At 38.1% G+C, this 14727-nt stretch overlaps 1 protein-coding gene across 1 annotated transcript in view; it reads right to left on the bottom strand.

Annotated features, from left to right (window-relative positions):
• The window catches only part of LOC105395366 (mitogen-activated protein kinase-binding protein 1), a 106849-nt gene that overhangs the window by 751 nt on the left and 91371 nt on the right, over positions 1–14727 (bottom strand). The window contains exons 29-36 of the mRNA XM_048631933.1: positions 13898–14033; positions 8913–9026; positions 7857–7987; positions 7204–7345; positions 6118–6243; positions 5567–5689; positions 1245–1370; positions 352–522 (exon numbers count right to left, since the gene is read on the bottom strand). Of these exons, the coding sequence (XP_048487890.1) occupies positions 352–522; positions 1245–1370; positions 5567–5689; positions 6118–6243; positions 7204–7345; positions 7857–7987; positions 8913–9026; positions 13898–14033 (1069 nt within the window). The remainder of the gene's footprint in view (positions 1–351; positions 523–1244; positions 1371–5566; positions 5690–6117; positions 6244–7203; positions 7346–7856; positions 7988–8912; positions 9027–13897; positions 14034–14727) is intronic.

The following is a 14727-nucleotide window of genomic DNA, read 5'->3' as shown; positions in this document are numbered from 1 at the left end:
CCGTGTCGACAGTGTTTATCCTATCTCCATCAGCTGTAGTCACGCTATTTGCGTCGTTTCCGTTCACTTTGTTAGAACCTACCTTTAGACAGTAACTCCTTAAACACCAGCGACATTTAAGGCCAGCGCAAGGGTGGCCTTTTCTTGAGTGGCTGTCCTTACGCTAGTACCTAATATACATGGTGTCCCAAAAGTCAACGATATGCCTTGGAGGGCTGATAGACCAGCTCATGAGCAGCCATGTTATTCTGTCTACGATCTATGATCGATATGTACGATATGAGCTGGTCTATTAGCCTGTATAAGTCAATGGTGGTGATACCTTATTCAGTATTAAAACTCCAACCCTACCTTTAGACAGTAACTCCTCCAGCTTCAACCGTGCCGTGTCAACAGTGTTCAGCCTATCTCCATCAGCTGTAGTCACACTGTTCGCGTCACTCCCGTTAACTTTGTTAGAATTCTGCCGTTGAACCGCGCTTCGGAGCACCTTTTGCGTTTCTAGGATCGCCGTTTCTAGGCCTGTGAAAGATATAAGTACGTGGGTTTAGTTTTGATACGGGAAAGAAATGTTTGTTTGTTTGGAGCTAGGCTGGCTGAGCTGAAATTAAGGGGATATGTACAAAGGTTCCACTCGAGATAGCCACGTACAGGAACTTCGCTTCCGCTCAAAGTAGAACAGAATAGAATAGACTGCTTAGATAATATTACTACTGGCAATAACATTTTTACTACCAATAATTCAGTCATTTATTTCCTTCATTCCTTCAATCAGCACTTAGTAAGACCTCTTTATTTTCATTATCCGTGGAAGTAGAATCTAGTTGGAGTGTATCATTCATTTATTCATTCGTTAATTTCGTTCACTCACCGCTCACTAGCGCCGCGTCATGCTCGGTGGTCGCCGGGTGCTGTAACGTACTCTACAGTTCACTCCTTCATTCATTCATTCGTTCGTTTCGTTCACTCACCGCTCACTAGCGCCGCGTCGTGTTCCGTGGTCGCCGGGTGCAGTAACTTACTCTATTCACTCATTCATTCGTTCATTTCGTTCACTCACCGCTCACTAGCGCCGCGTCGTGCTCGGTGGTCGCCGGGTGCTGTAGGGTGCAATACAGTTGCACCACTATCCTGTCACTCACTCCTTCATTCAGTCGTTCACTCTCTGACTCGTAAATTTTTTGTTGCTGTGTAAGTGTCGAATAAATGTTTCTTTATCTTTATCTTTGATTTCGTTCACTCACCGCTCACTAGCGCCGCGTCATGCTCGGTGGTCGCCGGGTGCTGTAGGGTCCGGTACAGTTGAACGACTTTGCTGGCTGTTCGCGTCAGTTGCTCGGTGAGGGCTGAGCAGAGTTGCGTTGACGACACTGGGGGTCATAACATAGAGTTGTAGTAATGGTGGCTTGGTGAAAGAACGAAACGTTTTAATAATAGCTTTTGGCTTTGTATAAGAACCAGATAGGGTGATAACGTTATAAAGAAAGTTTCAAATAATCTTACTAAAACCATAAACGCGAAAGTTAATACGTGTCGATATTTGTTACTCTTTCACACCCAAAAAGCTGAACCACTATTGATGAAATTTTATATGTAAGTAGCTGAAACCTTTCATTAACATTATAATGTCTACCTTTTATACCGAAATTCGCGCGGGAAAAATTTAAGGGCCCGTACAGGGTGACGTGTCGCGCCAATTTTGGGTTTTCAATGCTCTTCACACAGCACACGCAGTGACACGCACACATGTAAGTTTGCACAGTGGGTCGATAAACTTTTACTCGCCAACTTTATTGACAATTATGTTCAAGTACATTTTGGGTGATTTTAGGGTAAGTAAGTATAATTCTTACTTACACTGGTAGGCACCAGGAAAGAGTAGAAATTAATAAGGGTGCCACTTTACTCTATACTCGGAACCCGATTAGCTTTCTCAAACAAATGTGGTATTTACTTGTAGAAAGGTAACTACAAGTATTAAAGTGTAGATTCTATAATAAGTTTCGGGCATCCTCCAGCCAACTGAACCCCGACGACAAAGCAAAGTAAATACATAGTGTCGCAAAAGGGCTATACTAAGCCAAAAGGGGATGACTCAAGGGGTCATTCTGAACAACTTTTGTTCTACGAGATTTGCAAATTCGCGAAAAAAAATATTCGTTTTCCATGGTAAAAAGTCACATGTCCAACAAAGTTTCTATGAAAAAAGGTTTTTTTTTGTTAATTTCCAAAACTCGTAGAGCAAAAGTTCAGAATGACCCCCTGTCTTACTCCTTTTTACCCGACTGCCGAAGGAGGAGGGTAATGTTTTTTGATTGTATGTATGTATGTTTGTCTGTTTCTTTGTTCCCTCCTGTAGCCTAAACGGCTTGATAGATTTTGATGTATGAGGTATTGTTACAAGCGTATTGATGGCGCGATGGTTATAGGCTATGTGACGTTCCATTAAAATGTACATAGCGCCCTCTAGAGGACATAACGTGATGATCGAAAAAATAATAATTCAACTTTGCCGTGTAAGCTTAGGTCTCAAATGAAAGGGCTTGATTTTCACATTACAAAAATATGCATATTGAAGGTATTTAAATAACAACACCAAAATTATTGAAATAAAAAATGATCATGAACTACTGACGTAAAATTTCATAAAATAAAAACAACTAAAAAGTTACAAATAAAAAAATACAATTATAAACAAACGAAAAACCCGACTGTACGCTAAAAACATGAAAACAAGTCCCAATGTTAATGGAAAGTATCGCAGGCGGGGACCAACTTGACCGCCACTCAAGGCCGTTATCTAAGTAACATTCAGTTAAATGGTGAACCCTCTGCTGGTCCCCGCCTACGATACTTTCCATTAACATTGGGACTTGTTTTCATCTTTTTAGCGTGCAGTCGGGTTTTTTGTTTGTTTATAATTTGTTTAGTACTATATACCGCTTTTTCAATACCTGTAAGTACATTTTTTGGTAGCAGCATAATATTTTTACTTAATTTTAGGGTTTAGGACGTCAAAAGAAAAAAAGCAACCGTTATAGGATCTCTTTGTTGTCCGTCTGTCTGACTGACTGTCTGTCACCGCCCTTTTTCTCAGAAACGGGTAAAGATATCAAGCTGATATTTCGCATAGATGGGGAGTACCCCAAAAAAAATATTATGGTACTCCCTGTCCCACACAAGTAAATTGGGGCTTATATTTTTTCCAGTTATTTTGATGTGTATCCTTTTTATTCTTTGTTGTTTTGTATAAGTATGTGTTTCTTTTCTTTAAATCTGTATTTTTTTTGTTGTTGCCGTCTATGTGTCGAATAAATGTATCTTTATCTCCAAATCACGCCATCTATCGTTTGTTTTTTTGTGGCTACTGTCTATAGAAGAAATTCCGTCATTGTCAATTTTACGTTACGAATTTATTTTTATTTTTACATTTTCGTGGAGAACCAACAGCATTAAGTTAATAAATAATTATTACTTATGAACACATAACAACTTGATTCCATTAACAGAATGAACTTAGTAAACCCGGTAAACCTAACACATTCAGAGGAAAAATAAAATCTCTTTCTCTCTCTCTGAAAAACATACTTAACCCTTAATTCACTTCGTGAAATTTACTAACGTAATTCACTTGTATGAGTCCCTGGGACTCATAGATTTTGTAAGCGTGGGTTAATCAAATAAAACATATTTTTTTCAAAATATATCTAATAATGTTATTCAGTACTTATTAATGCACTAGAAAAAAGCAACGAAACTGGACAGACTTCTGAGATCCTCTCCAAAATTAAAGAAACAAATTTTTATGAGTCTAAAACAACAGATGTATTTTAAAACCTCTACAAAAATATCAAATATTCGTAACAAATATATGTTTTTACGTTTTTTTGACTCTTAAAGACATATAAACCGAAAATAAAAAAACAAAAATGTATGCTCTAATACAAAAATAAAAAACGTGCAATGGGTTTTGCCACTGCTCACAGGCAACGTCAGCATACCTTTTTTGAGCAGGCCAAACATATGGGTTTTATACATTTGGTACATAGAAATGCAGTTTATGTTCTCTTTTTGTAATGGAACAGACAGCAGTACTTTTTTTCATTACATGTCTTCAATTTCAGGGTGGCTCGCATCTTCAGGAATGTCTTTTTTCATGATAGATGAAATCGAGCAGCGAACTTTGTGTGGCAGACGAGTTCTGTGCGGGCGTGCCCTTAGATTCATTAATATTAACTTGTTTTCGATTCATTTTGCCAATCCATAAAAATATATCTTATAAGCATATAAAAAAATATGATTTATATAAATAATAACGACAAATAAGCAACATTCGATAATTGAATTTAATAAAATAAATATAGCATAATTCACTTGTATGAGTCCGTGGGACTCACTCGACGCAATAACTCACTAAATACGCATCGCCGGCGCACGTCCTTTCGCTTCCGCGGAGCCCATGACCCTTCAGGAAGGTACTGAGACGGGGGGGAAACTAGCCGCTCAAACGTTACAATTATTGAATTTTGAAATTTTGATGTGAGTCCCAGGGACTCAGGAAGTGAATTAAGGGTTAGTAGCCCAAACTCGATGCTTTTAGCTATTAACATCTTTGAAATAAAATTGAGCCACCACCGTGTTACTGCCCTCATCAGATCCTCACGAGACCATACCTCAACCAGCACCAAGAGACTGTATTTTTGATCCCTAACCTAATGTTCGTGCGTATTGTCATCACTTAGATCCATTCGCTATATTCCTGCTCCTCATCAGACCTTTACGAGACTGCAATGTCACGAGAATATTGCACACTATCTAATTTAATTTAATGTATTGAATATAGTGTAAGAATTATGCTTCCTCAATTTCAAATCAAAATGTTGGTGTCATAAAAGTTGAAAAAGTGCAATGACAACCAATGTGCAGTGATTTTGTATCTGTACACGATAAGATCGCGAGCTGTCAGTGCTGCCTAAACCGACGTGACCCTTCTTTGGAGGCCAGCGGCCAACTGAGTCAAACTTCACTTGTGTTTATGATTTTATAACACAGAAAGCCGCCATAGATATTTGTATGAAGATTTGAGGGAAAAAAATTACTCAAGTTTGGGATTAATTTACACAAAATAAGTGTGTGTTTATTAAAAAACAAGGTATTTAGCGCCTAGTCCAAGCCTTTAACTTTATAATATGATAAAAATCATATGAAAATTCTCGATAATTACGACACAGTTGTTACAATACGGGAGTGTGATTTTCTGGTCTTTCGTGATATTCTGAATTTTATTTACAGTTATCCATACGCATTTACTTGAATTCGAATCATTCAGCACCTAGCTAGACTCTTCGGCTACCTGTGTGATTTTTTTCAAGGTTGTAGAGCATCGTTTACTACATAATTCTATGACAATGCCAACCCTCGATTACCCCTTGCTGACCCTTAAAGGGGAAGCGGAACTTGCAGTCAGTGTATAAAATGTAACATTAGACTTATGCTGATTATGGATTGTTAATTGCTTATGTGTCGGTGGTGGCACGTAAAAATATAGCTGTAGTAAAGCACTCACTCTGCGCATCGCTCGCCGCCGGTTCCGGCTTCGACTCCTGGCCGGGGCGCCGTGTGCCCGCCGTCAGCCGCGCCGTCACCTCGCGCGCCTTGGCCGACAGGTCGCGCTCGCTGCCGCTGCGGCCTGGGGGGGATAATCATTGTTAAAATCGAGACTGAATTTAACTGTTATAAGTTTACGACTTTATTATCTAAATCTAAATGCCGCGCTAAACATCTGTATAACGTATGTGTTAAGTTTATGTGGTAAGATAATTTTTGTCTTTGTTCCAATGTAAAGTTAGAATAGCAAACTTATCAATCTTGCATTATTTGACCACCGATAGGTGATTGAAATATACGAAGAACAAAAATGGTCCAAAAACTGAACATTGGGCAGCACGAATAACAGTTGCACTTTAAATGTATGTATTATCTGTGTTCTGTTGTTTTTGCGTGACTCACAAAAGATATGATTATGAAATAGTAATGCTATGGATGTTCCACAAGGTGGAATTTTCAGACCATTGTTACTCTTCATAAATGTCAACACAGATTTTCTTTCTTTCTTACCAATCTTCCTATGCGCGGAGTGGTCAACACTAACAGCCCGCGGCCGCGGCGGCACGGCCGGCTTGGCGCAGGTCCGGTCCTCGGCCTCCGAACTAGACTCCTCTTGAGCAGCCGTCGACAGACTCACTGTAGGGTTAGTCGGGTTAGCCACTGTGGGTTTAGCTTTGCGTGGGGGGTGCTGGGGCTGCGATTGGGTTAAGGGGCAAAAATGTTGGGGTGATTCTTATAGGGTTTCAATTTATAAGGACAAATTTATTCAATGATTTTGTAAATATATTGTAGGTCTGTTTTGTGAATTTTTTATTCTCAAATCTTTTGTTACTGCCTGGTTTTCAATGTCGGTTGCATTCTGTAGGATATTTTAGTTTTTCATGGGAATTCAGTCTCTGATTAAAGATACAAGTGGAAAGAACATTGATGCATGGGTAGTGTAATCCTAACTAATATTATAAATGCGAAAGTAACTGTGTCTGTCTGTCTGTCTGTTACTCTTTCACGCCAAAACTACTGAACGGATTTGAATGAAATTTGGTATACAGATAGTCTAGACCCTGAGAAAGAACATAGGCTACTTTTTATCCCGGAATTCCCACGGGAAAACTTTTTAAGGCGAAGCGAAGCTCGCGGGAACAGCTAGTGAAATATAAATCAGCTTTTATGTGGGGTTAAGATTGCTTTTGAGGACTACTTATGTTGAGGGATTTTGCTTCATTCAGCATCAAACTACAAGCAACAGATAAATCTACTTCTAAACTAAACCTCAAACTATTGGTAATTAGTAAAATATGTGCGTTTTCTTTGATAACTTGTCTTTTTACCATCACTTTGGATTTCTAGGATCAGCCCACGTCTTTTCAATTGGGTTATAACTAAAAACATATCACACAGTTTTATTTACCAAGTTTAAGGGTCTTTTTAAACATAAAGGGAACGGCAAAATTGAAAATAAAAATAACAAGCAATATAACATTGACACATTCATCACATCCAGACACTTCCTCACAGTTAGACATTTCATCACACCCAGACCATTTCCTCACAGACTGACTCTTTCCTCACACCATTTTTATTTTAAATCTCACTTACCAGAGCTATAAGCATTGGCCATCCCCCGTCTCCTGGTGGTGTTGTTGGCTTGTTTGTTCATGGAGCTGATGGTGGGCCTCATCAGCCCCTGGGACCCGCGCTGCTGACCCCGTGAGGGCTGAGGGTCTGACTCGGAGTCACTCTGGATGGAGGACATGAATGTTAACATTGTGAACTGTCACAATATCGGACGGTGCAGAGGTAGTAGTAGCAATACGATAGGAGCGCCCTATGTTACTGTGGGTTTTTTTACGTATTATAACCCAGGGTAGTGTGTATGCCCCATTGCCTACTTTGCCAGGGTACACATTACTATTGGCCGGTAAGATTAGAATCATCTGCTTGCTGCCCACGGCTGGCCAGACGTAGGTATACTAGCAACAGGTGATACGTCACTCGTGGTCGCTCCTATCCATTACTGTGGAACTTTTAATGTGGAATTTTAACTAAATGCTCTAAAATTTTGACGTATTTATGCCGAGTTGCAGAAAGGGACTTTAAGCTAATGTCGACAATAAATAGCTATGTCTGTCTCTTTCTGTCCGTATACTGTCAAAGCAAGGCAACAATACATTTAATGCCGACATTAACTTAAACATACTTTCTGCAACTCAGTGAGAGATGACTGCAGTGTAAAAATATGTTTCACTAACCTGATTATTCAGCACCCCGACACTAGAGCTCCGGGTCATGTTGCTCTTGCTGCTGTACCGGGGCGCGGGGCGGGCGAACGTAGGCTTGCCCCCAGCCGGCGCGTTGTTGGGTGGCGACTTGGTGGCCGCCGCTGTGTGGGGGGCAATGGAGGCGTTATATTGTGATTTTGGTGGGAGACAGTTGGTAAATCACGAAAAATTATGACACTCTTGTCGATTGGTGATACTTATGCGATAAAAAAATGGAACGTCTTGTCGATTGATAATTAATCCTTATGCGATTGTCATTCTATCATTGTAATCAAAATTTTTGAGTGAAAAGTGAAAGGAGGCTTTTTTTGTTTTGTTACATCACTTTGTGTTTTTAGTTATGATCAATTTATGGGATGATAAACTTTCAAATTTGAATTTAAAAGTAAGTACTAAGCATAATATTATGTAACATGCGTATTAGAATAACATTTATAACCTAGATAAACGTGCAATATTAGTGTCATGCAAAGCAAGTATCATAATAACCATATTTGAAAGCCATAAATAACCTATCTCAATCCATTGTTATTGGACTAATCACAAATGTAATAGTAATCGAAACTAGTTTGAAAGCCATATTCTGAATTGAGATTGCTTATTTTCGGAACTTTAGGTATTGCATACCATTACCTTGAAATGTCTAAGCCGCGTGTTATTTTCTCCTGGCTTTCTGCTTTCGCGTGTTAGGAACCTAACATTTAACTTAACAAGTAGTAACTAAAGGAGCTCTTACCAACCATCACCAAAACTAAATGCGTGTGTTCTTGATTTATTTAATTCAGGTGCAATCTAATTAAAAAAACAACTCCTCTCCAGTGATGTGAGTGCCATATTTATCCACCACCTTTATATTAATAGTGAGTAATCTATTTCATGTTAATGGTAGATAAAACAACTGTTTGGCTACTTTTACGATGATTTAATCATACTAACCAACACCAATAAACAAACCCTTTCACCAAGTATCCAAAAAAAATGCACCATCAACATTAATTATAAACAACAGTGGACCTTGATACGAACCTTGTGGAGTCCTCGGTGCAGGCATAGGCTTTATGGCCAAGTCTGAGAGAGAACACGCTCGACGCATACCGCCAGACTCCTCCGCTTCGTACGGCGATAACTGGTTGCGATTGGCTAGAGACCGTTTGGGGGCGTAATTAGAACATGCAGGATGGGCTTGTCATTGGAGGAAATATCCCATGCACATGGAAAGTTTTTGTTTGGTGGAATATTTCCCGATGTGACGTAAGAGTTGGTATTTACCACACTTATAACTTTGCAAGTCTTTGGTTTGGTCTAAATCACATGACAATAATAGCAATGATAATTCCAACTCTTGGAACCAAATATAAAAAAAATACATGCAGAGTAAAAAAATATAATGCATGTTCGATAAAAAATGCATCCAAAGTATTAAATATTTGAGAGATAAAAGACATGCTTAAAACTAAGTATAATTGACTAAATATACGTAACACAACATCTACAACAATGAAATTAAATACAGATGAACAACATAAAACTATACTAATAAAAGCAAACATCATTTGACTCCTTGTGCGGTTCAGCCAGTGCTCGAAATGAAAAAACAAATGAACGCCACATTCAAATTTTAAAATTCGAACAACTCAATAGGCAGTGGATGAAATTTTACTCTCAAATCACCTCCACAAGGAATCAAAGGATTTGGTTTCGCAAAAGAAAGGGGACTCGACAACATCGATTTGTTTCTAATCATGCCTTGATTCGCACCTGACAGCGGTGAGTACTTCGACGGTAGCGGACACTGAATCGGGACTTTCTTTGCTAACTGACCACCCAATCCAAACAGAGACGACCTTACAGCACCCCCGCTAGAAACCACAGGCCTAACCTTACTGGACGATGCAAACATACGATTCTCCATACATAGTCTTGGCGTTGGAACTCTTACTAAGGATTTCCGTCCGAAAGGTATTTTAGGTCGATGGAATCCATAGAATGAGAGTCTTTTCGGGGAATTTGTGCAACTTGAGCTGGTTGTGGAAGATTCGTAGTTTTCACTGTCGAGGTGTACGTCTGTTTTGGGTATAACCATTTCGTTGTATACTCTGCATTGAAGTTTTTTCGGTGGTGACGTATGTGTTTCGTTAAGTATGGTATTGTTCAGTTTTGGTTCGTCATAATTAGCGAGTTCTTCATTAGGATTGTTACTTGTTTCTATGTCTTCTAAAGCGCTTGGGTTGCCTGCGTCGTTATCGGGTTCTTGAATATCTGAATTAGTAAATAAGCCACCAATTTGTTCGGAATCTAGTATGTCGGGTAAACTGAGATTTCTTTTGATCTCTTTTGCTTCCGAATTTTCTGTATCAGTGTCCGCATCTTCTAAAGTAAGTGCAGCATAGTTAGGAGGAACTGATGAATGTTTAACCGCTAGTTTTTCAAATTTCTTTGAAAGTACTTTCACTACTCCTTTTCCGTCATCGATATTAGCTTTCAAAGGTCGCATGCGCCATTCTTTGAGGAATTTCTCTTGCAACATTTTTCGTTCCTCCATTTCTACTAATTTATTAATGATCTCTAATTTGCGTTCTATATACTTATACTTTTTTATTTCATCGCTTTCTGTATCGTCTAAATTATCTTTGCTATTACATGGTTTATCCTCATTTTTTTTCAACGCATTTATGTGTTCTTTTTTTGTTTTCATGTATGAATATTTATTATCTTGTTCAGCGTAATAGTCTAACGAATCTTTAGCGAAATCATTTCGATCATCTAAAACGTCTAAAGAATCCATGCTTACTTCTTTCATCCTCTCCATACGCTGCATTGCGTAGACTTCAAGACTATCCATCTGCATTTCTGATTTGTTTTCATTCACATCCTTTTCTTTCACGAAAACATCGAAAGTTTTCTCTGTATCGTCGTTATCAACTTTATTAGAATTATTATCTTCTTTTTTATTAGATACATAGTTTTTGTTGTGAAGCCCATCAAGCTTAGCTTTGTAATGGGACGATATAGTTGAATTCAGACCACTTTTATCTGCCCCAGCTTTAAGTCTATTATTAAGTTTAACTGAAGAAGTCCTTTTAATTGGCTTTGGTGGTTTGTGAGGTACAAACTCCATTGTTACTTTGTTATTATTATTTTTCTGTGCGGAACCTCTTTCTAGGCTTTTTGTTACATTATTATATTTATTACCATTCGACTTTTCTTTACTGTGCTGATTTTTACTACATTTGGTCTGAGTGTTCTTTCTTATTTGCTCCTCGAATTTCTCGAGATTCTTTTGGACATGCGAGTTACGTTTTTCCATCAAATTTTTAATCGGATTTGGTTTACTGGCCGGCTCTAAAACTACTTCAAAACTACAGCTTTTAGATTTAACCATAGTCTTTGTTTCACAACCATCCATTTCACTTTTATACTTTTGCTGCTCGGAAAACTTGGGTTGTAACGATTTGGTTTTATTAGCCATATAATCCCCTTTATTCAGTCTTGGTATTTCGTCATCAAGTTTGTTGTCTTTTGTAAAAGGTTGGACGTTACTTCCATCAAAATAGTACGCAATATTTTTAGCGGGAGGAGGCTGATGTTTTGAAGCAGAATCATATAGACTTTTAGATCTAGTAACAGTTTTGTGACCACTGAATTGTGATACAGGTACGTCGAAACCGCAAACTTTATTTATAGGTGGTTTAGACATAACATTAGTCGGTTTAGGTTGTGTGAGGTATTGAGGACTTGAGGCCTCGCCTAAATAGTTATTATACATGTAGCCACCGAAAAACGGAGGATTATTAGGACTGGAGCCGTAACTTTTGGATGCGTTGTCAAATTCGTAACAACTCTTACTGTTTCTTGGTATACCCACTCCTTTCTTGTCATTATGTTGATGCTTAAATTTAGCACCTTCAAAAAGCATTTCTAAAGGAGCGCTCTTAGTGCATTCAGAATCATCAGACAAAACACTCTCTAATGAATTGCAGTTAGTCCTGGATAATGCATTTTCATTGTCCAAAAATTCATCAGACAAAATGGATTCTTGGCTACAACTGTTCTTCATATATTTTTTCTGATTCAGAAAGAAACTCGCACTACTGTGCCTGTGTTTCTCTAAGTATTTTTCATCAGCCTCATTAAGATTTTCAATTGAACAATTTTGTGACGTGTTAATGTTGTAGCGACTATCAAATCTCGCTTGTTGGAATCCACCTTCGTTGCCATATTTGAGGAAGATCTCGTTTGACACACTTGAGCAATTCGAATTGTCACTCAAAACAGATTCATTCGATCTAGTCACACATCTCTTCGTCAAAACACTTTGGCACCTATACATGTTGGAATAAGGATTCATATTGCAGTCTTCATCAACAATATCATCTAGATTGGAAGGCATATTTCTTGGCAACGTTGAGCTTTTCTGATTGGCTATGTAGGAAGGTTTAACTGGAATCACAGGCTTATCTAAAGTTCCTGAAATTTCATAATTCGAAAAGGCTCTTCGCGGTAGGCCCTTATTATTCTTGCTGTGTTTTTTGCACACCTTTTTGGAATACAGTTTGTTCTTGCAACTAGCGTCTTGGCTTAGACTGCAATCTTCTAGTGAATCAGAGGAGAAGTTTCCATCTTCTCTGTCTAAATAAACTTCTTTAGACGGTTGCAAATCGAGCTCGTTTTCTCTCGGTTCAAATTTGTCCAAATCTCCATATTTACGAGTGATTTCCGCTATCATCTTTTCAGTATCTGTTTTGATGCTGTCTACGATGCTCTTCCCATTATCTTTCAAAGATTTACCATCAAGGCCGATGAAGAAGCTGAGCGAATTCCTCTTTTTAGGATCCAAAGAGTTAGTTTTACTCTGATTAGTGCTACCATCGGCATTCTTGCTATTTTGGGCAACTTTGTCACCCCATTTACATTCTTCGGACACTGGTGATACGGGACACGATTTATAGTTTTTAAATATGCTTCTAGCGTTAGGTTTCGTTGGTTTTTGAGGTTTAACTTCCTCTGGTTTATTCAAATTCAGATGGAAATTTCTAGGCGGTATTTTTGGTGGATCCTTAGTTTCGTCTTTAGTTGGAAACAGTCGATCAAACACTTTAGACTGCACTTGTTTCGGCTTACCAAGATCTATGGTAAATGCCAAGTTCTGTTTTACAGGCAACTGTTGTTCTTTGAAAACCATAGGCTTAGCACCATATTGCATATAGTTCATAGCTCTTTTATCGCTGTGAGAGGTGCCTATATTGGCATGTGGTGGCACGTAGGGGCTGTAATTCTCTGTATATTCTGGCAGTATTTTGTGGTTTAGATTAGCGGGAATGGCGTATGGGTTTTTGTTGCGGTAATCTAAATTGATGTTTGGATTTAGGCTGTCAAAATAATTTGAATTTAGGCTGTCTAGCGGTTCTTCGGGGAGGTTATAGTTATGTCCTGGTTAGCATGGAGATGGAAAGTCAATAATGTTAGTATTAGTTTAATGATCAATGGTTAGTGTGTAGCACAGTTTAGCAAAAATATTGTGTGTACTTTCAAACGCTTTGTTTATAAGTTTAAATTTAACATATTATATATTTTTTGTTTTAATGATTGAATAACAGATTGATGATATAGGTAGTTTTAATAAAGGAAAGGTAACATTTGAAAGTACTTGCACAGACGGACAGTGGAGAAGGCTTCGTGATATAAAGTTAAAACATTTTAGGGAGACTTGCACCTAATCTTTAAGTATTTAGCTAAATTATGGTAGGTACTATCAATTATAACAAAATGTTCAAATGGTTATACGGAGTTCCAAACATTCATCCATACATTTTAGGTCTGATGCGTCTGATACATTTGTATCATTGTGAATCAATCATACTAATCTTTATAATCTCTAAACATTTCAAAATTACAAGTTTATATCCTGAACCAAAAAATCTTATAATTTCACAACGATTAGTGCAAACCACCCTAAAACCCGAACATTATTCAAAACGCGTCAACCGATACTAGTTTCTACAAACACTCACCATAAGGTCTAGAATTGCTTGGTATCGCCATAGACACCGGCCTGTTTCTCGGTGTCCGTGAGTTTTGGTCTTTCTCCGGTATGTAAGACAGATCTGTTGTGGATTGTGAAGACTTGAGGTTCGATCGAAGCGCCACCTGGTGGGCAATTAATAGGAGTTAAAATAACTACACATTAAACAAGGGTGCTTTTCTACCAGTGATAGACTATGCTAATTTGCTATGGATACGTTTGATATCCACCTAACATTTCTTGGTCCACATAGTGTACAAAGACCTTGATGCGGATGATTTTCTTTTATATTTTAATGTATAGCATAGCAGCATAGCTCCATAACCCACCTCTGGTGGAAAGGCACCCTAAGCCTGATGTTGAGTTTGAGGATCCCAGGGTAAAAAGAGTCCAGGGATTAAGTCAGAAATGAGGTTCATTGTGACGGTTTCAGATACCTACAACTACACACATAACTATACAAAAAATACAAAAATATTTATTTCTTTAGCCATAGGTAGGTAATCAATTACAAGGTTGGAATCTCCTTTTAAGTGCACTAAGCACCTGTGCCAGAAGAAACCGCTCTTTATTAACATAAAGGTGTTAAGTTTAGGCTAAGAGTAAAAATAACATTTTGTGGTAAGTACTTAATTAAGTATATAGTTAGCTAAGAGAATAACAGAAACACTTATCAGGCCTATGTAAATGATTTTGGTTTGAGTTTAAAAGTGAGTACTGTGTGTGTGTGTGTGTGTGTGTGTTGAGTGTGAGTGTGTGTTTGTGATTTTTAAAATTAAATATTGGTATAGTATTATATATTATATATACCTACTGTTT

Source organism: Plutella xylostella, chromosome 30 (assembly GCF_932276165.1).
Source record: "Plutella xylostella chromosome 30, ilPluXylo3.1, whole genome shotgun sequence".
Lineage (NCBI taxonomy): Eukaryota > Metazoa > Arthropoda > Insecta > Lepidoptera > Plutellidae > Plutella > Plutella xylostella.
This window is presented reverse-complemented; position numbering and strand designations above follow the sequence as displayed.